Below are 27,478 nucleotides of genomic sequence, written 5' to 3'. Positions count from 1 at the left end.
TGTTTACTCATAGAAAACAAATGAAAATTCCTATACATAAACAAGACATCTCTCTCAGGTATACTTACACATGCACACATGAACAGTTAAAGAGATGAATGAAGAGGAATCTTAATTTAACTTCTGTGGGTGTTTTTATGGGAATGTGGAGATTTCAGATTAAGTGAGGAGTTCCATGGTTTGTATGTTCCACATTTTATCTTAAGTGTGTCATGTAGTGTGCGACTCCAACTGGTCTGGTCTTGTCTTAGTCTTGATACGATCTGGTCTCGGTCATGACTTGGTCTCTGTTTACATAGCATTGACGATAACATTGCTTTAGCTTACAAAATAACTTTGACGACTACTTATAAAGGTAGCTGCAGATTTTTTTTTTGTCGCCTGACGAACCACTGAATTGTTTTAGCATGAGTTCGCAGCTTTGTGTTGATGTACGCGCAACTTAGGAACCATTTACTTGGCTGAGGATCCACATGGATTTGAAAAACGTGAATACTGACTACATTACCTGTCCAAAGCTGTCGCACAGTGTTAAATGGCTCAATGACTGCACAACTCACGTGTACTGTACATGGCAGTGTAAGTAGGATGATGTCATTGTGATGTGGAGGTGTCATGTGGTGTTTTATCCATCTGTCCACCCAGTCTGTTCAGGTTTATCATGTCTGCCACAAACACTTAAACTCATTAACTCAGTTTTTTTCCCATTTGGCATCAATTTATTTGACTTTCAGGGACAGGGAATAATTAATTAGCATTTTGCAAAAGATAGATAGTTCTACTGTAACTTTTTCTCTGGTTAAAAGACTAAAATTATGTTAAAGAGGCAGGAGGATTTCATTTGCTTGACACACTTAGGCACAACTTTCAAGTCTCTAATAAAGAGGATACAGAAGACTTCATACTATCGGACCTTAATACAAACACCCTTTCCTAACACCGCTGGAATGCCGAGGCAAAGCATATGAACATGAAAGGTCATCGTGTGGCACCCTGTACTGCATAATCAATGTACACAAGCTGGAACAGGATAAAAGGTTTTAGCTGGTCTTATTTACAGATCATAATACTTCAGCCCTCTCGCTCAAAAAGGAAATTTTCTGCTTTCATTATTTTTTTTTTTTGTGCAAACACACACAAAGAGAAAAATGTGTTCAGCAAGTTAAAGCAGTGCAAAGTTATCTCAGATTTCTTGACCTCATAACAGTGTTAGGAATGCATTCAACAATGGTGGAATGTTGGAGATACATTTCTGAAAAATTCATGACAATTCAACTGCATTAATTAAAGAGATTAGAAATGAATTTATCCCAAAAAGCATGAAAGTAACCGACAGAAGGCTTAAAAATTCAACATATATCACATGAAAGGTTTTAACACAGTGTACATTGCGACAGGTGATTAGTTTGATTCCCATAAAGAAAAGAAAAATGCATTAATGAGGAAGGTCAAGACCAGCAGCCTGAAGCCACTTTGAATGCCTCATGCAAACTGTTTCATTGTTCACATACTGAATGTATTACTGTGTATCGGTCTCCCTTCTTCCTCCCTCCACCACCACCAGCAGCCGCTACAAATAAAACAGCTGCTTCACCAGATGTTGTACAGTTGACAGGTAATCTGACGCAGACGAGTCTTGTGAGAGGAGACTGGAGGGCTGCGGCTCTCGTCTACCCGCTCTCCTCCTTTGCAGCCTGTTCCAAGGCGCTCTCTGAGGCAGCCGAGCCCTCGAACCGCTGAGAGGCGATGGCGGCCTGATGAGACATGCTCTTCCTCACCACGTCACCTTTCCTCCACAGTGTGATTTCCTGCGCAGGGGAAGGAAAGGGTTTGGAGCTTATTAGACTTCACGTGCTTTACTTTTTTTTATGTCACTGTATATTGACTCCTTGTCCATGACAGCCAAAAGCAACATCAGTAATGCTGGTGTTGCTCTTGCCAGTGATCTCACTCATATTAGTAACAATTGTATAATATTAGCTTGTTTGGATATCAGCTGCGAAATGTGCTCCTTTGCTGATAACAACAAACTCATACATGCTGTCATTAACTAGAGTGGATTACTGTCATCTGTTGTCCAGTTAATCCAGGAACACTGTTGTACTTTTACAACAATTTATTTTATGAACCTTGTGATTTGCTGTACAAATAAATAAAGCTTTTATCTGTTAAAAAAAAGGCAATGTTACACTGTACATCCTAAAATGTTAAAGGATAGTGAAAAAAGAAAGACATAAACACTTGTTCCGAGAGCCGACTTCTTCAAATTGTTTGTTTTGCTTGTTTTCTCCAACCAGGAGTCCAAAAACCAAAGACCTTTAATTTTGAAAGATACTAAACAAAAAAGCAGCAGGGACCTGCACGTTTGGCACTTGTGATTGACTAATGATGTAAATTAATGGACTGTCACGACTGTTGTAGATTAATTCTATGCCAATTGATTCATCCACTAATCAAATCAGAACTAGTACTGACAGGACATGATGCATTATGTGGGCTGACAGACATTAAGCTTGCCCAAGATGAAATGGGCCTCGCCTGGAAGGTGGACGAGATCAGATAGCAGCATGGGGCGGTGACAAATTAGCTTCAGTCAAGTGGGACAGTTTCAAGCAGTCTTTAAAGAACATACAGGAAGTCATAGACATTTTAACATCCTGTTAGATCCATCTGGAGGCTACAGACCAAGTTATAACCTTTATTTCCCTTTTATATTATCAACTGGACAAGATATGTTTGACAGAAACTTTCTTCATAACATGGTGTTTGTGTTTGATCAAAGAGCCAATCAGCTCCATCGCTGCCCATGTGTGCATGGCGTCAGAGCAAGTCAGAATCATATCGGACACAATCAAAGCCGCACACATTGTGTGGCAATTGACATTGATGGATTCTGCAGAGGCCTCGCTCATCTTAAACAAGCCCATTAATTAAACTGTACCTTTTGAGTGCTACTACCAATTAGACTTTACGAGGGGAAGAAAGCTGAACACATTTCCAATACATTCATTTTCTGAATCTTTTATCCTGCTGGGGGTCGTGAGGGGGCTGGAGCCTATCCCAGCTGACACTGGGCGAGAGGCAGGGTACACCCTGGACAGGTCGCCAGACTACTGCAGGGCGAACAGACAACAGACAAACCAAACCATTCATGCTCACATTCACACCTGCGGCCAACTTTAGAGTCACCAAGTAACCTGCATGTCTTTGGACTGTGGGAGGAAGCCGGAGTACCTGGAGAAAACCCATGGTGACACAAGGAGAACATGCACTCTCCACACGGAAGGGCTCCCCCACCCTGAGTTTCGAGCCCACCACCCCAAATTTGAACCAGGAACCCTCTAGTTGTGAGGCGACAATGCTAACCACTGCACCAATATTAAATACTTATTTTCTGTCACCCAGGTTCTTTCTGCAGATCCCACCTAGAATTTATTTAAACACTTGACATCCCACTAGTCAAACCACACACTCACAGCTGCTTCAATCATTACGCAAGTGTGTAAATACACTGCCTGAGCCTGAGAGCGGCCAGTCCAACTTGTTCTCTTCTGAATCTTTGATCAGCAGCCTACCTGCTGTTTGAAGTAGCGTCTCTCCTCCTCGTCGATCAGCACCAGGTTCAGATAATACCGCACAGAGAACTTCTTGTTGATGTCTCGCATGGTGGGAGTCAGATCATAACCAGCCAGGAATAACCGGATTGGGATGGACTCTCCTAAAATATGAAATACATTGTCACAGGTTGGATAACATAAATCCTGACAGAGCGAGGAGATGTTTCATGATTATAATAACCGACTGAAATCATAAATAAGTGTCATTTACCCCTGACCGGAGCTCCGTCCATGATCTCATACTTGGCGATCGTGTCATTTTCGTGGTATACACTTGGGCCGGTGCCTGTTGTCTCACGTTTGATGATGTCAATCTCCATGTGCTTAATCTTAATCCTCACCAGCAGGAAATAGATTTTTCCCACGATTACATCTTTCAGATGGTACCTGTCAGAGGACAAATGGAGACATGAGCAGAAAATGAGAACGAGGGCTGTAAATAACAAGTCGTTCAGTCACTGAGCACCAATATTTGTTTCACGCAGAATAGTATTTGATTATTTATTTATTTTTTTAAAGATATTTTTGGGGTATTTTTAGCCTTTATTTGACAGGACAGACAAGTGTGAAGGGGTGAGAGAGAGGGGGAATGACATGCAGCAAAGGGCCACAGGCTGGAGTCGAACCCGGGCCGCTGCTGCAATAGCCTTGTACATGGGGCGCCTGCTCTACCACTAAGCCACCGACGCCCCGTATTTGATTATTTCCCCAATGTCTCACTGGACACTTTTGATTGCCGTAACTTGGACAGCATGAAATAACACAATTACAGCTGAAATAATCGATGCATTAATCAGTCAGTCCACATGAAATTGATAATTAAGTAAAAATGGCAAAATAATTCACTTGTTTCAGCTTCTTAAATATCAAGACTTGGTGGTTTTCTTTATCTTCTGTTATAGTAGACTGAATATATTTGGCTTTTTGACTGCTGAATGCTAGTACTTCTAAAAGGCAGTTAGAGACGCTTCATCTTATTTAGATTTCTTTGCTGAATCGGGCATTTAATTTTCTGCAAGTGAATTTATTATCATTTTAAACCTTGAATTTATAGATGATCTTTCTTTGTGCCTATTTACACTTTGCAAATTCAGTTTTAAAAAACACCATTAAATTGTTTATTTCTCATGAGTTCACTAAAATGAATTGGGTATGAGGCGCCCGTTGGCTCACTGGGTAGAGCAGGCGCCCCATGTACAACGGCTGTGTCCTTGGTGCAGTGGCCACAGGTGGGATTCAGGCTTGTGGCACTTTGCTGCGTGTCCCTCCCTCCCTCCCTCTCTCTCTCCCCCCTTCACACTTAATATGTGTCCTATCAAATTGCAAAAATACAGCTTTGTTGCATCCCTACAAGTCTTACTTGGATTTGTTGTACTCGAACTCAATGTGGAGACAATCCTCAATTCCAACTTCCATTTTGATGGAGGAGTTGAGCTCAGGGTAAGTGCTCAACGTGTGGACCACGATGTCCATCTCTTTACTGATGTCATTTAGTCTTCTGATCACTGTGGCACGAAGAAAATATCTGCAAATGGTACACACAGAGACTGAAAACAGTACTGTTTTAACATTATCACATCTAAGCCATAAAATGTACTGCAAGGTAAACATAGACAATGGCATGCATTAAAATGCCCCATTTAAATGTAACCATGTGATACGTAGGTTAAAGAGTGACACTGAGTCATTCATACGACTGCCTGTGAAGCAGAGTGAATGATCAAACTTACCTTAGCTTGACATTCTGGCCTGTGTAGGACTCGTAAGGTTTTTCAACATGAGTGAACTCAAAGTCGAAGGTCTGCGACTGAGTTATTTCACCCGGTCTTGCAAGATCTTTCACCAGGGAAACAAACTCATGATGGTTTCCTCTGTCGTAATACAGCTCTAGAAAAGACAGAAGTCATTAGCAAAATGTCCACTTTAAGATTTTGCTGAACATTTACCCCTGTAATGAGAACATCTTGAAATGTACCCATGTTATTGATTAAGTTCTGGACAGATATCATGTATATACATTCTGTCCATCATAATATATGTTTAACATAATTCTGGCAACTGAATATTCCACATATATTTGCATAATTGGTTCTCTAAATTTTAAACAATGTGGGGAGGGTGTTGCCATTTTTCACTTAATGATGATAAGGGTCCAAGGATAACACTGATAACACTGAGGAAGGCCTTACCCTAGTTTGTGCTTCTTAAATAATACCACTATATACAAATATCAGGCCTAAGCATGTCATTTTCCTAAAAAAAATTATACATACCTGGCAATATTTGTAAAACCCAGATGGTTGTTTAATGGAATCCTCAAATACTTTTCTATTTTTTCTGTTTGCCTGACGATATAACAACATTTTTTTAACCTGCTTCTCAAGTTGGTGGCTGAAAATGACATATCTCCTCCCTTAGTTCGCTCGCAATATATCATCATACAAAATAACATTCTAATATTTAGCAACAAGAACGAGATCTGTTGTTTCTAGTTTCCTAGATTAGCAACTGTGGTTGCATGTTTAGAAACTGGTAATTCTTTTTTTATTGTGTTGCAAACTGAATATTTTAATGGTTGGTTGGAAGAGTCTTAGGAGTTGGAAGAATTTGGACAAACCTACAGATAAGACTTTCTCAGCATTTCAAACATCTTTGTGTGCATATTTTTTGGAACAATGGATGCTTAGCCCTGTGAGAGGCCCTCAACAGCGACAATACACCTCTTGAAATTATGTTAAAATAATGTAACACTACTAAACTGGTCCCATAAATTCTTGCCATTCATTCTAAAAAGGTGTAAAAAGAATTTAGGGGTGTGTACTTCTGTTGATTTTAAGTGTAATGTTCAGCCCCTACTTCCCACACTAATGATTTGTGTACAGTTCCTAATATAAATGGCTTTTTGATATAATTTATGTGCACCATGACGTCATAACGTCACCACATTAGGGGTTTCAACGGAGGCAACTGTCAAGTCATTGGTGAACATGTAAAAATGTGTCAGTTGTGCAAGTTATTATTTTAAACCTACCTATTTGGCCCACAAATTCAATCTTGATGCCCTGGTGCTCGAGCCTCTTGCCAGGGTTCTTCAGTGTGACATTCACCTTCCCACTGACAGTCTCACCGTCATAGAAGAGAAAGTATTTGTCTTTCTTCCCATCTTCAGTCTTGTGTTCAGTCTTCTTCCTCGTCTCGGCGTCATTGAGGACCACATCAATCTCTGCACTTTGTCCAAAACTAAAGAAACTCATCGTGACGTGAAGCAGTAACCGTGTGTGCCGTGTAAACTCCTGTCCTGACTGACTTGTAAGCAAACTGACCCAAAAACCCTGCTAATGTTTCAAAGTAGAAACCACAGTAAGGCCTGCAGGGTGTGCGACCTCAGTTCCCTTTCCGAGCACAAAACACACTATTCAACATGGAGAAAGTCGACGATGTTTTACAGACAACTCCACATTAGCTACATGTCCATACCGACGGAGCAAAATAGCAATACGATGGCACAACCAAAACGCACAATAATACGTCCATCAGCAAATAAGCCGTTTGTGCTTTCCTTCTGTTGACTTTAATGTCTCCAGGAAATAGTCTACACCCGCCACAAACTAGTCTGCTCCGTAATGGACAAAAATCTCGCTCTGTAAAAATCTATTACATGTTTGTTTTCTGTAAGAAAAGACGGTGAATGTTGTCAAATGATCAGGATGTACGCCACCTGCACTGGATGATCTACTTCCGGGTGGAGCTTTTCAAAATAAAACCCAGAAGTCGTTGGAGTTCAACCGGAAGTGAGTGAAATCGTGTATATTAATTTGTATTTATGCTTTATTTCAGTGAGGACAGTGGTGAAAACTAAATATATTCATCCACATAGGCTACTGCACATAAGTATAATTTAAAAAAAAAACAATGGTGGCAAGTGTTCAGGTCCTTTACTTTATTAGAATGAGCAGTACCACAATATAAAAATAAAAGTCATGCATTCTAATATTTTCTCAGGTAAAACACATCAACAGGGATGTGTAGGCCTGCTCAAAATACCTTGAATAAAAGTATTAATTATAGAAGAGAATGACCCCTGTCAATAAATGTGTTTTAACACTGTAGCTGATTAAAGAGGAGATGATGTTTACCATATTGTTGAGTAAATTGTATTTATAATAATGTATAATATTTGAGATTATCACAGATTTTGAATATAGCATGTTAATATGTAAAGTAATTAGTGACTATAATGTGACATAATTGTAGTATAGTACACATTTTCCCTCTGAAATGTAGTGGAGTTGAAGTGAAGTAGCATAAAATGGAAAGTACCTCAAAACTACACTTAAAGGTTCAGTATGTGAATCTAGCAGTGAGGTTGTAGAAGTGAAACTTCTCCCATTAACTAAGCCTGTAGAAGAGAACTATGGTGGCCACCACAAAGACATTAATGGGCCCTTCTAGAGTTAGTGTTTGTTATGTCCATTCTGGGCTACTGTAGAACCAAGGTCAAGATTAAATTTATTGTCCCACAGAGTGGTAAATTTGTCTTGGGCTCTACAGCCATACTACAGCCACAAAAATACAACATATAACACAGTACATAAACAAATCAACATAATACATTATACACTAAACATAGCAATAACAAAACAAAAAAAGGCACAAAAATATGAATAAATTACAACAAATGCTAAAAAGCCAGTTCTGCCTTTATCTGCCATTATTTAAAAGCCTTATAGACACAATTATGAAATAATTGTTAAATCTATTCAATGTCCAACGAGGCGCTCTAAATCTCCTACAAGAGGGCAGTAGCTCATACTGTGCATGCAGAACATGCGATGACTCATTGATGATCTTATTGGCTTGAATTAGAGTAGCCTGTTCAAAAATAGTCTGCATGGAAATGTGCTCTTTGTACCAATTATTTTTCATACAGTATGGATAAATCAGAACAGTTTGTTTTTTAACTGCACAGAGAGGTTACTGAACCAAGCTGCGATACTGTACCTGATTGGGCTCTCTAAGACTACCTGATAAAAATGTATCCACCATGAACTCTCAAATGACTTAATGCAGCCGTTGTTGTATTCTGCTACAGAGACTATCAACATTTGTATTTGAGGCTAGTGAATTGTCAACAAAGACACCAATATATTTATATGATCGACATGTGCGATGGTTTGGTTGTGGATGACCACTGGTGTGTGGAAGAGGCAAAAGGACCCGCTGTTTATAATTATACACGCTTCATTCTAAAGTAATGAAAACACAGTTTTTATTTTCAGGTGATTCTATGCTACATTGATGAAAACATAGTTATGACTATTATTGTATCATTGCCAATACATGCCCCTAAATCCTACACACTGGACCTTTAAGTCAATTACTTTACAGGTATGTCAATTTTTTTTCTACTTTTACTTCGGCTCTACTTCTCTTCAACTCAACTCTTCAATTCAGAGGGAACTATTGTACTTTTTACTCTACATACATATAAAAATATGATCACTATACTTTTACTTGTGATGGAATATTTTTACATTGTGGTATAGCTACTTTTTCTTGAGTAAAGTATCTGAATACTTCTTCCACCACACAGTAAGACATATGGTAATAATAAAACACTTGAAGCTATAATTACTGTGTGAATTAAAGTGTTTAAAATGTCATATTCAAGACAACATAGCTGCCAAGAAATTAATTTTGAAACAGATTATTAAAGACATTTATGGTCAATAACCAGTTTAGCAAAGTTACTTTCTCACAGATTTTTCTTGTCTCTTGCCGCTGTAGGATTACTTTCTAATACTTTCTCTAAACCATTCTTACAATACACTCCCATAATGAACCACATGAAACATTTGAGTCTCCACAACAATTACAGTTCAAACGTATTTAATAGTAACAAAATAACATGAACATATAGCATTAATATCAAATGAACAGTGGACATTTTACAACAGTTCCTGAGTTGTTACACAAATCATTGACACTAATGTTCGAAATGACAGGCTCAACACTGCAGATACACACTGAACAGTAAATACTGTACATTTATTTCCAACAAACAGTTTTATTGCAGTATTTACAATAAGGTATGGAGTGCTATGTATGAAAATTAAAAGATCAAAAAATGTATGTATTTATGTACATTAAATACTGAGTCGAAACTGGACAATATGTCCAATACTCGTAAAATAATTAGTAAAGCACAGAAGGTCACTTATACACAGAAACAGCACTCTAAAAATCATACTTCACCACCTTTATAGTACATATTGACTTTGCAGCATAGTGGGATATATGATATTCAAACTCAGGGATTACTCTGTACTCGTACATACTTGGTATCATCTGTGAATATAAGAAAGGCTGATAAATTGTGCCTTATGAATCTGAGCTCATCAGCCTTTTACAGTCTGCTGCTTATTGCCTGTATAACTACAGTATATACAAAAACAAGTTTCAACTCTTCCCCGTGTGAAACAAAATCAGAACGTGGTTATCTTGTGAATAAAGATAATGTAAAGGAGTTTTTGTAAAACAACTGCAGTGTACTCAGTAAAAAGTTTAACAGTTATAAAAGAGGATTTGTTCAAAAAACTGTGAAGGAATGTAGCTTCCAGCATCGTGGGCCAAATATCAAATTCCACAGCTCTGAAATGGTTTCATTATATAATAAAAATATGACGGCAAATCAGTTGAAATAACAGAAATAAGGAGTAAAAAAAAAACAGTGTTTTAAACGGAAATTAGTACTGATAGAGAGAAAAATAAAAAAATGCTACAATGTTATAAAAAATATCAAACAGTGCCACAAAATGATATTAAAATTACTTTGGCAAGTCGGTTGATTTGATTTTGATGTGCATCAGAGAATAATGTGCCATGTTACACCTCAAACTTTACCACCTGGAGCGTCATTGTAGCAAGTTAACCTCGACAGTTTGTGTTTGTCTCGGTTCCATCCGGTCCTCCGTCGCAGCTGTCAGATGATGAAGGAGGACTTGTGGCGAAAGTGGCCCTGTGACAAAACAGGAATTATCAAATTGGCATGCAGAACTGCTCCTTAAAAACTTAATTTGTTCATAGTAAGACATGGAATAAATGCTGTGTGTGCTCTGCAGATTGAGCTTACCTCATCTGCATCACCATATTCGACACCATCGTTCTGTGCTGGCCAGTTGTAGCTGAAATAAATACATTAAAAATACCCAATAAAATATTAGTTAGTGTTGAATTCAAGACAGAATAACTCACTGCCTGTTTCCTTCTTCAGAATTATACTCACTTATTTTCATTGTGACCTTTCTTGTAGAAGCATCCACGTTTAAAGGAGTGACAAATGGAGGCAGCCAAACAGAAGAAAACAGTCACGGCACCAAACGACTTCAGGAAAATCCCCAGGATGTCGACGTCATCTGCAACAGCACGCACAGTTAGGTAGCCTAATTATTATGTTATCAATCATGGTGCTGAGATCATCACTTGATTAATGGTTCAGCTGATTAATAGCCAGCTATCATGTAAAGATGTCAAATATTTGCTGGTAGAAAACTTAAAAGCTTTATGAACTATTTTTTTCTGGTAGCTGATTACATAAGACAGCTTTAGAAAAAACTCTGATATCTTGGATAGAAAATAGTGACTCAGACATTTAGACACTCACAGACTTCCATCATTTGAGAGGGACACTGTGCATGTCCGGCATCATTCTTCGCCTGGCAGTAGTACTCCCCTGCGTCCTCCTTCCTCACTCTTCGAAATTTCTGAGGAGACATTTTTAGAGATTTCTCAGAGCAATGACAGACAGCTGCATTTTCAGCAAAACGCTAAGGATGTTTGGCTGTGAATAAAACCTCATGACAGTTTCTAAAAGCTAACTGTCTCAAATTTTGTTGTAACTATTTTTGATACGGAAATGTGTTAAATAACATGGCTGTTATGCCTGTGAACACATCACCTTGGCTTTGAATGCAACATCATCCTTCTTTCATACGCCAGTTTTAGGTTGAGCTTCCTCTCTGGCTATCTTTACACGCATGGATTAATCCTGCTATTAGTCATCTGATGGTTAAGGTTTTATTCAGATTAAGCTGTTTCACATTTGCATTAGATAAGCTGTAATTAAGCATCCTTGATGCTACAGAGTGCCATCCACAAACAGAACAACCAGCTACCTCTTCAACATATGACTGAGAGAGAGAGGTTGATTTCTTATAATATTCTAATAGTTAATAGTGCATGTTGCCATGCTTTTAGTGACAGGTTGCGCAGATGATGAAGTACACAAGTCACAACCCGTCTTTCTCACCAGGCCTCCAGTGTCAGGGTTGATGGTGTAGGTAGAGTTGGCCAACTTGGGGCTGTTTTTGGGGTCCTGAGGAAGTTCCTCGTTGTTGTGGAACCAGCGGTACTGAGGAGCAGGGAAGCCCTCGTTCTCCAGACATCGCAGCTCGGTTGATGTTCCAACTGTGACCGCCTCTGGCACGCTGCACCGTGGCACAACAGGTTTCACTGCACACAGACACAGACACACCTCAATCTATTGCAATCACTGACAGCTTTTGTCATTAGGGGTTCAAGCGTGACGGGCTGAAACTCTAACTTTCACATGATAAATTACACCAAGGTCCAAAAATTCAATTTTGTAAAGGCCATGCTCCTCACACCGTGAGTCTTACTGACTTGAAATTTGACACACAAGTCCAGCTCAATGTGCTTTACAATGGCCACTTGACCATGAATAATGACTGATGAACTGTAAAAGGGGCATGACTCAGCACATAAATAGACCTAACCCCACAAGCAATGCAACAATCATCAAAAAACGTGCAGGACATGTCCAAATTAAGAACCCTAACATACCCTGAACAGTTCATTCAAATTGACCACTAGGTGGCAACACATATATAAGAAAAGAGGCATGGCATCACTAATCCAATCAGAAATTGTTTGTCCAGTCGCATACTTCGCTAGATATGTGTCATAACAATGTTGAACCATATGTGAAAACTTATTTCTCAAGGGGCACCACCACTTCCCTCCTGGCCTTGCGCAATATTTGGCCATAAATCAAAGACAGATTGTCCAAACATCATCAAACTCAGTAGATATTTTTAAGTAACCTATTGAAGCATGTCCCCAAAATGTTACTGCAATTGACTAATAGAGGGTGACAGCATTGCAGGAGAAGGGCATGACCCGGCAGATATTGCACGTAAAAGATCGAGAATCCGTCCAATTGTCATAAAACCTGTGGGTTATCTTAAATGCAGGTGTAATAAGCTGTCAAAGGTCTTGATCCTTTGCAGCTTTCAACCTCTAAAAAGTCCATACTGGCTTGAACCCCAGGATCACCGCTTGCGGCTATATTTGATTAAGCTAATGATTATTTAGGTGACTTGAGAGACTTAAATTAAGTGCATGGACACAACAAGATTTTATATTGAATTCTAAACTCTACTATAAATGTAAAATTAATTGATAATCCTTTAATATATGCTGACATATACTATAATTTTCTGTTCACCTGTTAACCCACAAGAGTGCTGTAAATCTTCAATCACGGACCACTCTGATGTGGTACCACCATACCTCTGACTGCAAGACTAATAAGTATCTCATCAAAGTCCCTTTGATCATCGATGGCGGCCACCTCGCAGCGGTACTCTGCAGTGTCTGACCGGGTGGTGTTGAAGATCAGGATGTTGGCTGGCTCTCTGAGCTGAGCTCTGTGCTCCAAGTCCCCTTTTAAGAGAGGAAAAAAACACTTTACAATTGCTCATTCACATACACAGCGTGACTTCACAGTTCAGAAAAACAGAATTCAATGCCAAGTTCTTTCAAGGTAGCATTCATTCAGCTGAGCTTTGAGTCCTCACACATTACTTTGAAATGCTGTGGCCTACTGGTTGATGGGGTTTTCAAAAAAATAAAGAGTGTGCAAGCCGTTTACCTGCTATCTTGTTTTGAAAGTACACATAACTGGGGACACCGTTCTTAATCTTTTTCCATTCAATCCTCGGGTTGTTTGTTGAGATGGACTCTATTAAACAGGTCAGTTCAATGGCTGTGGGGGAAACAGAATGCATCAGGAAAAGAAAAGCTACTTTAGCTAAATAGGTTAGAGTGATTTTCCAGCAACTCACGCTCAAACTCATTTGCCCACACAATCTTGTCCGTGGTTCGGAGGATTACCCCGAGTGATGATGGGATGTGACCTGAGAAAAAAAAAAAAAAGAAGAAGGAAGACACTAAACGCTGAGTAACCCTGATGGCACACACAAGCATTTTCATTAGCAGACATTATCAACTGGGCATGTTGCCTAATAAACAGTGGATTACAGTGATAAATATAGAACCTCTCAGAGAGCCTTGGGATCTGATTCAGGGTAAACATTTCTTATTAATCACTTCACATTTCTGTTGAAGAAGATTAACATCTGGGGCCAAAATGTGCAAGCTTTCACGTGCATTTTTAATGAACGTGTGCTGCACAGTATAGGCTCTGGGCATAAACTTACTGCTGAGGAGAAATATTCTGACAGTATTTGATTTGGGTCATTTATAGTGGTTAATTGGATAATAATGGGGCTAATGATGAAACATCGAACGAGAGAGCAAGTTCTAAATGTTACATCACTGCTGTAAAAATGTTTGTTTTATACTGTTTGGCTTTACCCCTGTGCACTGCATTTTAAATCAAACCCTGTCTGAAGTTAAAGTGCTGACTTTCAGCTTTTCAGCTTTTTGTTTGACACACCCTGGAGAGCCAGTGTGGGAGGACTTTTATGCACAGTCCCTCCAGTTTTAGAACAATGCAGCAGGACAATAGTCATAAGCATGCAGACGAGGAGTTTTTTAAGGCCAAAGTAAAAAATCACCTTAACCCAGTCTTACTTTTGTTTCAGTGCGCCTACTGAAAACAGAGTCTGACGGCAAAAAGCTCCTTAAACAAGAAGGGACTGCAGCACAGTCATTTATAAACTAAGATTTCCTAATTATTTATGATGACTTTATTTCAGTTTAGTTATTTTAGCTCAGCATAACTTGACATGCTGCACATACACGTGGGTAAGAAGTTCTTTAATTGAGTATTCCCAAACTGAGAAGTAGAAAGGGAAAGTGCCAGAAGAAATAAAAATAGAGACGATGCTTTCAGACACAAAGTGGACGTGGTTGTCTTATCTGTCAAAAACAAATCTGACGTTTGAATATGAGCATTTGCATTGCTAATTCACGAGATCTGACTAATGTCTGGGTGTCAACGTGCCTCTGAGGAATAGCTTGAACTGGTCAACGGTGTGTCACCCATTAGAGCAAACACTGTAAAACAATTACAAGATATCTGTTTTATTTTATTTATTTATTTTTTTTCAGGTTAAGTGGAAGAGCTTCCTCGCTAAATTTTGACACTAATTTACACCGAGCTTTGGAGAATAAATAATTTATCGAAATCCCTTAACAAAACAAATCAGAAGCACAAAAATAACTTGACAGTGGGAATGTGCTTAAATGTGAAGCATATTTAATCTGCCGTCTTGTTCCCCCCCGGCACAAACAACACATGAGATTTACTTATTTTAGAAGTTCCTTGCTTGAGCGCACTCCTTTAAGCAATCAGTGTTATTTTGCAAATGTCAGATTTTAATGGCAAGGGGCATAATTCACAAGTCTGGTCAAACTTCGGGCAGCAGAACGCCATTTTAAACAGGAAGTGCGTGAGTATGGAGTGAGGGGTGTGCAATGGCAAATTAAGAAAATGTGAAAATTACTATTTTGAATGTACACTTAGGCTAATTCCACTATGTGTCTGATTTTAAATGCTGAGGATAAATAAGCATGTTCCCACCTTCCACCAATACCCTACATTCAACCTATTGTGTCTATGCCACTTTCAAATGCAATAATTGCTGGGTACACATGCGACTAACAGCACCCATGCTGAGTAATGAAGGCATTATCACTCCCAGTGGGGACAATGTGAAGGATTCCAAATGAAGGCTGAAATTAGATAACAATAATTATCTGAGCAAGCCTTGAATACTGCGAGACATCCCCTTCTGTTTGCCCGAGGCGCCGTGCACTCTGACTATCTATTTATTCAAAGCAGCCTCGTTACCACATGAGTGACCCTGAGATGTACAGCTCCTGTAGCAAGCTAGCATATAGCCGACGCTCGGCCCGAAAGTGATGAAAACGTGGGTCCTGTCAAAGTATCCAGTCATATAAGCACAGCTGCGGACACTGATGAGATCTGACTCCCAGGTCTCAGCTTCCGTCTCTGTTGCTGACTTTCCCACCCTGTACATCAAGACGCTATTTTTAGCCCAGCTGTGACTGGACATCCCGGGAGACACAGGGAGAGCTCATCCAACAAGCGCTCCCTTGGCATATGTGAGACAGAGTCAAGAGTTGCGGGCTGAATCTACGACAGAGGCAACAGCTTTTCTCATAGTGCAAGTTTACATGAACAACAAACGGGGGACGAAATGAAGGTGACGCCACTTTACACAACTGATAGAATCAGCTACGACCACACTGCACAAGTATCACATGACAAAAACACAACAAACTCATCATGTCAGGGATTACAACACAGCGGTGGTTAATGTGTTAACTAAGTTTCCAGGAAATTATTTCACTAATTAAGTTAGCTGAAGTCCATGTGCTGTTGTAGAGCTGCAAAACTGATAAAAGCTCCTTGGGGATGACCTCTGTTGCATGTCACCCTCCCCCGTCCTCTCTTTGACCAAATAAACAAACCACAAAAGGCTCCATAAACACAGTCTCTCTCCTTATTATTCACAGAAATGATAACTGAGAAGATGAAGTATGGTGCATGCTCAGTAGAGTAACCAACTGCGCAACCAGGCACAGTTTTGACATGATTCTTTAACAAAAACTAGGCCGTGGGAAAGTATAAGCACAGTCAATTAACATGACAATGTGTTGCTAATTACTAATACGAGCTTAGAATGAAAGCATTCCCACAACAATGCTCGGTCCCCCAGTGACACAATGTAGGCTAAAGAGAAGACAATATTTTCCAAATACAAAAATAATCCCGGCGCTTGCTGGAAAGCAAACACAGGCTCATTTTTAATCCCTGTGTTTTTGTAATGCATAGACAAAGTAGGTTCTGAGAGAAATGCGCTCTTAAATGGCCACATTCTGCAATCCTCTTACGCACTAAATATGAGAACAACTATTCATCCCCATCCCTGAAGCAAACAAAAAAATATCATTGAACCAGTGCATCTATAAAAAGCTTTCTTCCCAGACATTCCAGTGGAGTCGCTGCAAATATGCTGAAGGCAAGACAGAGTTAGTGGCAAGTAACATGGAGAGGTATAGGGACCAAGGACCGCTGGGATTCACAGCATACTGAAGTGACTGTGTAATAACAAATCAGTCCTGTAGATCAGCATGAGACGATCATGTTGTCCTAAGAACTTGAGGGAAATGCAAGAAAGAGGCTGTTGAAGTGTATTGTGTTTTCTAAAGCTGTCATAGGCTACACGAATGACACTGGTGACAAAAAACAGTCCCTTCATTGCAGGATTCTACATCAAATTTAAAGATTTATTGCTTTTTAAGTATGATTTTAAACTGAATATCTTTGTGTTTTGGACTGTTGCTCTCTGGGAAACTGTGACAGATATTTTCCCCTATTTTCTGACATTTTATGGACAGAAAAATGAATCTATCAATCAAGAAAATAAGCGTTAGTTGTAGCCCTAGTTTAAGTATCATATAACTTCAATTAAGAGACAGCTTATGAAGTACATGTGATATTGTGGGTGTGGAATAACATGATTTTCCCATCCAAATTGAGGAAACCGGATGTTAAGGGATTAAGATATTCATTAATTTCATCTTACTTTAAACAAAACCATTTAAATTTATGCACCAATGTGTGTAAGTTATACGAAGCATGAATTAAACAGCATTAAAATGGATTAATATTCATCATCTAAACCTAAAGGCAGTCTAAAACTGGAGGGCGGTATTTCAGACTATTAACATTAATCTAAAAATTCAAATCATCTCTGCCACCACTACGGTAGCGAGCTGCATTTTCCCACTAACTTGCAGAACAAAAACACACTGTCAAGAACATAATAATCACAGCTCCTCCTGTCAGACGCTTAGTCATTTGTTTCACACTTGCAGAGCTCAGTCAAAAGTTCAACACTATTACAGATGCCGTCTGCCATTTGGAAATAACCCACTCCCCTGCCGATGTTCACCCGGCAGCAGGGTGACCTCACACACACCCGGGATGGGTGGATGCAACATAGCACCCAGCATCAGCTGCATTGATCAGCTCCAAAAGCTCCAGCTGTTGTTGTTGTTGGCCAGGGAGGAAGATGAGGCATGTCATCTCCAACTCTTCATTTTCTGCCCACTAATAACACCACACACACACCATCATCAATCAGCATGTGACCAGTAAAGGTCAATACACACACACTCACACACTTGGATGGGATTCATGCTGGGTAGAGGGATGCATTTGAACACTGGATTTTAATAATGCATGTGCAATAAAAGATACAGAACAATAAATGCGTGGTATTTTAAATCTTTCAGGCTATATGTATTTCAGGTACTCCTCATAAATTGTGGCTGGCATGAAAGTCCCCTTATGTCACCATGTGGTTGCCTTCGCCATAAGTAACGTTTTGCTTTGTTTTCATTCTGGAAATTTCCTCACAATTACTCGCCATGACAAATAAGCAAACGAAATATTGTCGAAGCTTGGTTATATGTTTCTACAATAAGGAAATAAAGCCTTGTAACGCTAACACCATGGTTAGCAAACGGAAACGTTGACATATAAAAACGTAAAGGATGCTCCTACAACTACGTCATTTTTCAGGTTTGACTCGCACAACAGCAACGTAACGTTACACGGTCAAACACCTCAATGACAATACAATTTCCTAAATAAAACAATACAATACAAAACCATTATGCTTCCCTGACAATTCACAGTCTGTTTCTGTCAAGCTAACGTCTGGTAACCGTTAGCATTGTGAGCTCCGTTACACAGCTGTGATTTTAAACTGTAACGGCACCTCGTTAAGTGCAGCGTCGTGTGTACAACAGCACCGTGGGAGAGGAAGAGTAACTTACCTAGGCTGGTGTACAGGACAACACAGGCGATGAGTCGCGGGATCGCCATCTTGCAGCGCCTCAGTTATCGGTTACAGAAGCACACTCGCAGCACCTCTGAGAGGTATGAGGATGGGGGCAGAACAGACTGGTGGATGTTGCCATCGACGAGTTTCCATAGCTACAAGCGCTGAGGGGGAGGCAGCCCTCAACGCTGCCTGACAGGCGGTAGGTGGTGCCAGATATGCACTCCTCCTCCAAAGACCAGTGATGGAGAAAGTATTCAGATACTTAGGTAAAAGTACTGATACCCAGTGGTTTATTTACCCAAGTATTGTATTTTGAGGTACTTGTACTGTCTTGAGTATTTCCACTTCATGCTGTATTTTCAGCTGTGGAAAATAAGTACACTTACTCAAGCACTGTACTGTCAAGTGCGTATGATTCAGGGTGATACATTGGCAGAAATGAAATGTAATATAATGTTTTCTTTAATGTATAATATAGTTGCAGGGTATACCGGGGAGAGCGGGGTACAACCTAACACATTTTAGTTTGAGGTGAATGTTATTAAAACTGTTTGAGATTATTTTCTGTTTTGTTCTAACAGCATGCACATCTCTGCTGCAAATCAAGTTATTATTTTTTCAAGAACTTACCTTTCCTCTACAATTTCACTGAGAAACGGTGGAAGTGAAATGTTACAACGTACCCCATGGGTGGGGTTAATTGTCACAGGCAGAGGGTGTAGCTGTAACACTTGCTGGAAAAGTCTGTTTAACACAATTGATTCAATACAATACTATCTATATACTAAAGGTCTCCATCTACATCAGGGGAAGGATAGGTATCCTTAGTCTATCATGGATAGTCAATGGTTGGACCGATAGATGTACATGGAATGGGTAAACTAGACCCACATGTCAAAATATGAGTTTTAAATGTATGAATATTGACAAGACTGTGTAACTGTGTGTCAATAAGATACCTGATAAATTAATTATACAAAGTATATCTTATTTAATTAAGGACATCAGTTCAAACTGAACATAAGTTTGAAGTGCAAAAATAGAGAATGCAACCTTAGGAGGCTTAGCTACAACTAACCCTGCTGTGTGGACATTTTATCAAGCCTAGCTAACACTTGCTGAGAGTTGGTTACATTGCTCAAATGGTGCCATGTTTTAGATTATTAAGATGATATCTGGTTGGATTCGGTGACTTATATACACAGCTCAGTAATCAAAAAACAAGTATGACAAAGAAATTTACTTAAATTGGATGAAAACACTCTTTGTCACTGAATTCTGCTGAAATACATCCAATCTCTGTGGAATTTTGCAGGTCACTGTGTGGTGGTATTGTGGTCAACTGGCCGGAAGCAAGAAAGAATTGACCCTGTGTGACCACATAAAAAGTCCATGTCACAATTTCCCCCGTGTTAGGTTGTGCCCTGCATTCCCATACACTGTGATATGAAAAATCACAGTTAACATGTTAATTTGCTTATGCAGGATATTTTTAAAAATGCAACTGAATAGCGAATCTCACATTTATTTTACATTTTTTCAAAAGGAAGACTGTGTACACATACGTCCGGTAAAAAATGGTTTCAAGTTTCATTCGTAGTGATAAAACATTTGTTCAACCAATGGAAAAACCTTCTGTTCTCATTACTTTAAGGGTCATTGTAACTGATAGTAATAATAATTCTGTAATCCCATGATATTTTCTTAGACGGTTACTGTTCTGTGAATAATCTCTTACAGTTGCAACCCCAGTGTATGATCACCTGAATATAAGAATCGTTGTGTTTTTGTTACCTTAGAATGAGCCATTTATATCTACATCAGGAGCAGGTCCCCTTCACAGAGATTGCCATCTTTCACTGCCATGTTTCTACAGTAGCCCAGAAGGGACAAACCAAACACTGGCTCTAGATAGGGCCATTTGTGTTTTTGCATCTGCAACTGTAGTTAGCAGCCCCTCTGTGATGAGAGCAGCAAAAAAACACGTTTTTTAATGTGAAACTGCTTCATTCAGCATTTTCGCCGTTTTTAATCACCTGCTCAGTTTGTTTTGGAGAGGAGAGGCCCCTTTGTGGATAATTTGGTTTCAAGTAAAAACCTGCTGAACAATGCACACTGACAGAATTCTGACTGGAAGAAGTTTTAGCTGGTTGCAATCTGCAGTCCTCACTGCAAAATGCCACTAAATCCCTGTAAAGATTATACACTGTTTCTTTAATTTCCCTCAAGTCCAGTCTAAGTGCTTGTACTTTACTTGAGTATTTCCATTTCATACTGCTATATTTTCAGTGTTGGACAGTAATTAAGTATGCTACATATACTCAAGCACTGCAGGTGACTTAAATACAGTTTTGAGGTACTTGTAGATAAGATAAGATAAGATAAGAGTACTTTATTGATCCCAAACTGGGAAATTCTTATGTTACAGCAGCAAGCAATTAAACAGTATGTGGACATTAGAATATAGAAATATAACAGAGTAATACTAAAATTTAAAATACACAAGAAATATACAGGAATGAAATAAAATAAAAAATATCAAATTGCAGGAGTAAAAAAAGATCAAACTATATACACAACACAGTCAGAAGTGAGTTCTTTGAGTATTGCCACTTTACGCTACTTCATTTTCAGTGGTAGAAATTAACTGCAGAAAATAGGTTTCATTTACTCAAGTCCTGTACTTAAGCACAATTCTGAGGTGCTTGTATTTTAGGCTGCTTGTATACTTCTATTTATACTATACTACTTTCTAATTCTACTCCACCACATTTATGTGGGAAATACTGTAGGCTACTTCTACCTTACATTACTCTGCATGTTCTCATTAACAATACAAAATATAATCAATAAATGAAGATAAGGAAAGACTAACCACTGGGGGCGAATTCACAAGTTACCCAGCAGTAGCCCATTTAAAGTAATTAAAATTAGTCATCTTTTCTTGCTTCAACAAGTGATGAACACATTAATACTCAAAAATTATAATCCAGTAGCCAATATTCCAGATATTCTGTGTAATGAATAGGCTACGACTCCATTTACCATTTTCTTACACTGCTCTAAACATGTTGGGAGATACTATTACAATTACCCAGAGCCTTAAGTTATCCTCACAGTGCTTGTTTTGTAAACAATAGTCCAAACCTCAAAATTACTTAAAATATGTCTCATAAAGATAAAAAACACAACGGCTGGCCAGCTCACTCAGTGTAAAAATCCATGATACAGGCAGGCAGTCCAAAAATGCATCTGAGGCACTCTGACTGTGGTTAAAAATCCTAAATGAACACATGGATAAACCAGCGTGTTTCGACTAGAGAGTCTTCATCAGGGTGTAAAATGTATTGGAAACAGGTGTGCAAATTAAAAACTCATGTAGGCGTCATGTGGCATAGGTCATATGATATAGTAGTGTAGTCCTACTAGACAAAAACCACACTGAACGAAACTGCCAGTGAAAACGACATATATGTATACTACATTCACATACTCAGTAACAAGAAAAAAAGGCTTCAGTTCCAAATAAAAAGAAAGGAAACAATAGTGAAATAAAATAAGAAGTGTTATATATATTGTGACAGACAAAATATATCATATATATAACAAAGACAAGGAACAATATGTGTGAACAGACAGACAACAAACTCATAACGTGTAATAAGCTGAAATAAGCCTAAATATTCAAAGACAGGACAATAATCAAAAAATTTCAGCTGTACTAGTTTATTTTCATATGTGTGCAAAAATCTGAATTGGTAAAATAATTGGTAACTAAATTAAAAATGAGAATATTAACCTCTGAAATGCAGTGGAGTAGAAATATAAAGTGGCATTAGATTGAAATACTTAAGTAAAGTACCTCAAAGTACAGTACTCGAGTGAATGTAGGCCTAGACCACATTATTAGCGAAAGGTTGTTGTCTGTAAGACAACAATGAGGGTTTAACAACATGAAAAAAAAACAAACTACAAGAGCATCAGGGAGGAAGATGGACCATCCACACACAGGAAATGCCTGTACGTCATATTGTCATACAATGAACTCTGAAGTCAACACCAGTTTCTCCTTGGGACCTGTATTCATTTGCAATATTGCACCAACACAAATATTACAAATATTACTGATGGTGCAAAAGGTAAAATTGAATATAAAAGACTGGCAGAGTATTTTGCAATACCTGATTTTTTAAATTTTACTCCTGTACTGTAAGTAGCTCCATACTGCTGATTCCTCTAAGATTCAATTCATTTATCTTCAAGTTGTATCTATTTCTATTGCTTATTGTAGGTTACACACAGCAGCTGCTTGAGTTCCTGCATATGAACAGCAGGTGGCAGTGTGAAACCAGATACTAATGCAGCTGTCAGTAAACCAGACACATCCAGATAACAGCACCATCTTGTGTAAATGTTTGGGTAATAATGATATTCATATCATTTTCAGTCGATTTTGTGATTCTTCAGAATACCAGTATGAGTGTTTTCATTTTAGTTATGGAAAACATAAGCTGCATTTAAAAAGTCTGATCAACCCACTAACATATATAAAATATAAAAAGGGCAAAATTAAACAACTGCACTTGCTGCCCTGTTTGAATCCTCCTGCACCATCTGACCATTCTGCTCACCCTCCACTGTTGCCATACTAGAAATGTATGTTTCTAAACAATTATGCCTCGTTGCAAGGCACCTTCCTGCTGCCCTTTGTTGCACCTCATAGAAAACTGTACATTCTGTTATTTTACAAATATAGCTACACAATAATGACACACTCTGGTATGTAATGGTTGTTTTTCTCTGAGAAAAGACTCAAATTTGTTACTGTCGTTTCAATGTAAGAACATTTACATCACACATCTGCTGAGGGAGTGATGTTCAGCTTATTTGTACTTCAGTCAATCTCACACTGAGCCAAATTAATGACACCATCACTGTGACACGGTGTCACATTACAGATGTTGCTTTTAGACACCTCCATTTCCTGTGGTATGTTGTCGTTTATACATCAGTGAGTGCATCATTTAACACTGAGAATGTATATCTCTCACGATATGAAGAATGCAGCACGGTTGGTTTGGGATTTAATTTCTACTCGTCTATCCGGTCTCAAACCCATGAGCCCTGTTCCTGTAAGCTTGACAGACAGGTCTAACACCAGCCGAGGTATTTAAGGTGTGCAATGTGTTGAAATAGGCACAGGAAATGAAAACGTATCAGCCTGCATTATTATGCAAAATCTACAGTGGAATGAAACTGCAAATTTTCCTTTACATAGGAGAAGATTATAACAGTGCAGGTGCTGCAGGTTGAATAAATGAAATGAGTTTATGGTTTATAGTCTTTCCAATAAGCGTTGACATCTGCAGTATATTAAGAAACATAATACAGAGATTGCCACTGTGTTACAGTATCAATAAAACAACTGCTGGGTTTTATTTGTGCAAAGTGTGGACAAAGGCCTCGAAGACAGGTGATTGTTGTTGTACCAACATTTTTATTCAACATTTAAATTTTCATACATTTACATACATATGTATTTTACATATGCTTTGTCTGTAATTTCTATTTTCATTCAAGACTCGCACGATAACATGCATGTGATGTGAGTAACCATCACCTGCCGAGTTGATGTTTGTGCTGAACGTAGGCATTGCCAAGTGTGACATACATGGAAAGCTGGCTTGCTAGCCAATATTAGCTAGCTTGCTCTTAAATACTGTGAAATATGAGTTTATTGGTCCATGTTCTACTCCCGTTTCCCAACTCACTGCCAGCCAAGCAGCATCTCTCATGTGGGGCAATTTGATTTTTCATCACCGATATTATATTATATCAATATCAACAATCAGTGTCTCCTTCATGCCTCTTTGCTATTGGTTGAGGTTGCAACTTTGCCAGTCACATTTCACCAAAGTTTAACTCTACGGGAGTGAAAATGTGAATTTGCTTTGCCACCAGAAGAGAACGTTTTAGTTGCCACTTTGCTCTTATTAAATGGAAATAAATGGAAGTCAAATATGAACGATTATGTGTGACTCTGTCTTTAGAACTCTTCCTAACTGGACGTGGTGCGAACGAGCTAGTGGGCAAACATCAGATTGTATCAGTGTTTCCCAATAAAGATGTGTCAGCCAGCTCTTGCCAGCCAGCTTGTTTGAAAAACTGCTTTCCCTGGCTTTATTTTGATGAAGTTTTGCACACCTCCAACCTTTCTTAGAGCAATAGCTAGCCATTGCGTAGGCTCAGAACCAGTGGAGGCTGCTGGTCTTTCAAACAGGGGGAGCTCACTTTAAGTTTACATCATAAAATAACTTATTTATTATCATTATTATTATTACTTAGTAACTTATAAAAGGAACATTTAATTGAAGCCGCTTTTCAGCCACACTCATGCCATAGAACCACAGCAAAACACACCTCAAATATTTTCAGATGGGTTTAAACACCTGAACTGTGTCGACAAACGGTGAAAATGAGCTATATGGCTTATTGAAATAATGAACTCCGGACGGCATTCTGTCAGAAGACTCCACTCGCAAATATCCACATGGGACTGAGCTTGAAATGCGAAGCGCTGTCAATCACAAAGGGGTTCAGCCTTTTAGACAATTCCTCCAATCATCATGCATACACCGAGCATCCTCTCCTGCCTACCGCTCCATTAGGTCCCAGGGAAGCTGAGCCTCCGTGGAAGTGACGATTTGTCAATTTTATCCAATGACCGTCTCGCTTTGCTGCATGAAAAAAACCTGCTCAGCGCTGTCTCATAGGAATGCTTAGAGGCTCCACATCCACCGTGCTGACAAAAGAATGTATGACAGGGAGGTCGTGTTTGAAAACTGGTGATTAACAGCTGATGTTTGAACATCATAGTCATGATGTGAACCGCATCCTAGTGCATGTTTAATGCAATGTAAATTCTTATTTTAATGTTAATTCAATAGTGCATATTTGACCATTTCCTCTATGAAATTTTAGGGGAAGTTCAACCTCCCTTGTTGTCAGAGCAATCGCCCCTGCTCAGAACTCAGGAGAGTCCATGAATGTTATTGTCGCTCTTAGTGTATCTAGACACTTTTTAGCACTACATTGACCACAGTTTGCTCGTTCCCTCTTTGTTAGGAGGAGGTGTTAAATGTCACAGTGGTTCCCCTTTCCACCACATTTCCACTTCCTAAGGCCCCTGCATTTCTGTTGAGCTTTACTGTCATTCTCCACCTGTCCACAATATGCCCTCAAACTTTCCTTATTCTGATCACCTGACTCCCACACCCTCCTGCTTACCTGTGTCACATTTCCCAATCACCCTGCAGTACATATACCAGCCTGTTTTCACCAGTTGCCATTGCTTTCCAGCCTCTGATACCTTTACCCTGTACCCTGAACCCTGTAACCAGACCAGGAACTGAACCTGCCTGTCTGCACTTACCTCTGCTCTAATTCTGCTATCCTCTGGACTCTGTGACCTCTGTTTGGACTCACCCAGAAATCTTATGTACGTTCAACTTTTCTATAAGTCTCTGAACTGTTCCTGACTGCCCAGTTGTCGGCATTTGGTTCCTACTCCTTGTTGCCTCGCACCAAACCACCTGACAGTAAGAACATTTAAATTTTTCCCTTGAAATTTAGTAAAAGAGATACATTATTTCCTTAAATGTAGAAGAAAGATGGTTTGAAAGAGGAGTAAAAGAGGCCATCTATGTCAAGCTGGAATGACCATCGTTAAACAGAGGGGTGGCCTACAACACCACTTATCACCCGCCTACAATGCAGTCTTGGGATCCTCCCCAGACGACTTCACACCCATTCACCCCTGGTCCCATCTAACCCTAATGACTCACATGATGGCCAGTTGGGTCAACGACTCACATGTGACCCCTACGACTCTGTAAGGGTCCACACCCACACAGAGTTTAAAGCCTGCAACTCTGTACCAGTAATTTAGAACTGAAGAAGCTTCTTGGAAGAGAGGCAAAACGTCTTCAAGAAATGCAAGCAAGTCCAGTTGCCTACGATATAGCACTTATGCTTAAATGTAGATGCGCTAAAAAAAAGTAGTTCAGAGGTTCCTCAAAATATTCCAATACATTCTCTCTTTTTAGCTCACACTTCAGTCATATTCTCCATTTGCAGCCTACCATCTCTTATGTTATAAGAGAATACAGGACAGGCAGTCTACAGCAGGTTACTTAGTAATCTAGTTTTTATTATTGCAGAGAGTTCTGCAATGCACCCAAAATCTTGTGTATCTCAATTCAAACTTTAGGGGAGATGTTGAAGCAAACTGGCATTTCAGACTTAATGATACACTGCTACACTGAACTGAGATACATCATTATTTACTCATTCAGGGACAGTGGACCAACAGGCAACACTAATTCCAAAAATACAACACAATGTTCCTGACATTTAAAAAAAATACTGATAATATGTGATCCAGAGTAAAGTGTTAAACAGTCAGCAAATCTGGCTCATATTGGTGCATGTTGCTATGAGCTACTGTAGTGCATGAGCTCTGCGTTTCAAGATAAATGATACATAGATGGCTTTGGTAACAGCACTCCAGGTCTTAAGTGATTGAAAGAAATGCTAATGTATACTATATATGGCTGTATATTGGTCATAACTGTCACACTTTCTTTGACAGATATTCCTATCTCAAAGTAACCTTCTGTGAGTGTCAAAACCTGCTCTTTGAACGCTCCCATCGAG

The 27,478-nt window shown here is 39.1% G+C and overlaps 2 protein-coding genes across 2 annotated transcripts; both read right to left on the bottom strand.

Moving 5' to 3' along the window:
- Positions 1–696: 696 nt before the first annotated feature.
- On the bottom strand, positions 697–7,359 carry LOC117259124 (vacuolar protein sorting-associated protein 26B-like). The gene is made up of 6 exons (XM_033630356.2): positions 6,649–7,359; positions 5,348–5,504; positions 4,978–5,142; positions 3,829–4,004; positions 3,576–3,718; positions 697–1,808 (listed from the first exon to the last, which is right to left on the bottom strand). The coding sequence occupies exons 1-6, from the start codon at positions 6,869–6,871 to the stop codon at positions 1,671–1,673; spliced, it is 1,002 nt and encodes a 333-aa protein (XP_033486247.1). The 5' UTR covers positions 6,872–7,359; the 3' UTR covers positions 697–1,670.
- Positions 7,360–10,452: 3,093 nt separating this feature from the next.
- jam3a (junctional adhesion molecule 3a) lies at positions 10,453–18,926 on the bottom strand. Its single transcript, XM_033630301.2, has 9 exons — positions 18,756–18,926; positions 13,763–13,834; positions 13,570–13,683; positions 13,209–13,361; positions 11,926–12,128; positions 11,281–11,380; positions 10,903–11,032; positions 10,750–10,801; positions 10,453–10,635 (listed from the first exon to the last, which is right to left on the bottom strand). Exons 1-9 carry the CDS (start codon positions 18,802–18,804, stop codon positions 10,600–10,602), a joined length of 909 nt encoding a protein of 302 aa, XP_033486192.1. The 5' UTR covers positions 18,805–18,926; the 3' UTR covers positions 10,453–10,599.
- Between the last annotated feature and the right edge of the window lie 8,552 nt (positions 18,927–27,478).

This window comes from Epinephelus lanceolatus, chromosome 4, assembly GCF_041903045.1.
Source record: "Epinephelus lanceolatus isolate andai-2023 chromosome 4, ASM4190304v1, whole genome shotgun sequence".
Classification (NCBI taxonomy): Eukaryota; Metazoa; Chordata; class Actinopteri; order Perciformes; family Serranidae; genus Epinephelus; species Epinephelus lanceolatus.
This window is presented reverse-complemented; position numbering and strand designations above follow the sequence as displayed.

What these genes read in the sequence shown, in the direction of transcription:
- jam3a (XM_033630301.2), bottom strand. Translation starts at nt 18,804, where the DNA reads ATGGCGATCCCGCGACTCATCGCCTGTGTTGTCCTGTACACCAGCCTA. An exon ending in TGTCCTGTACACCAGCCTAG is followed by an intron (nt 13,835 to 18,755) that starts GTAAGTTACTCT and finishes TTTTTTTCTCAG; the next exon opens with GTCACATCCCATCATCACTC. An exon ending in GTGGGCAAATGAGTTTGAGC is followed by an intron (nt 13,684 to 13,762) that starts GTGAGTTGCTGG and finishes TTTCCCCCACAG; the next exon opens with CCATTGAACTGACCTGTTTA.
- LOC117259124 (XM_033630356.2), bottom strand. Translation starts at nt 6,871, where the DNA reads ATGAGTTTCTTTAGTTTTGGACAAAGTGCAGAGATTGATGTGGTCCTC. An exon ending in TTCGAGTACAACAAATCCAA is followed by an intron (nt 4,005 to 4,977) that starts GTAAGACTTGTA and finishes GTCCTCTGACAG; the next exon opens with GTACCATCTGAAAGATGTAA. An exon ending in GGACGGAGCTCCGGTCAGGG is followed by an intron (nt 3,719 to 3,828) that starts GTAAATGACACT and finishes TTCATATTTTAG; the next exon opens with GAGAGTCCATCCCAATCCGG.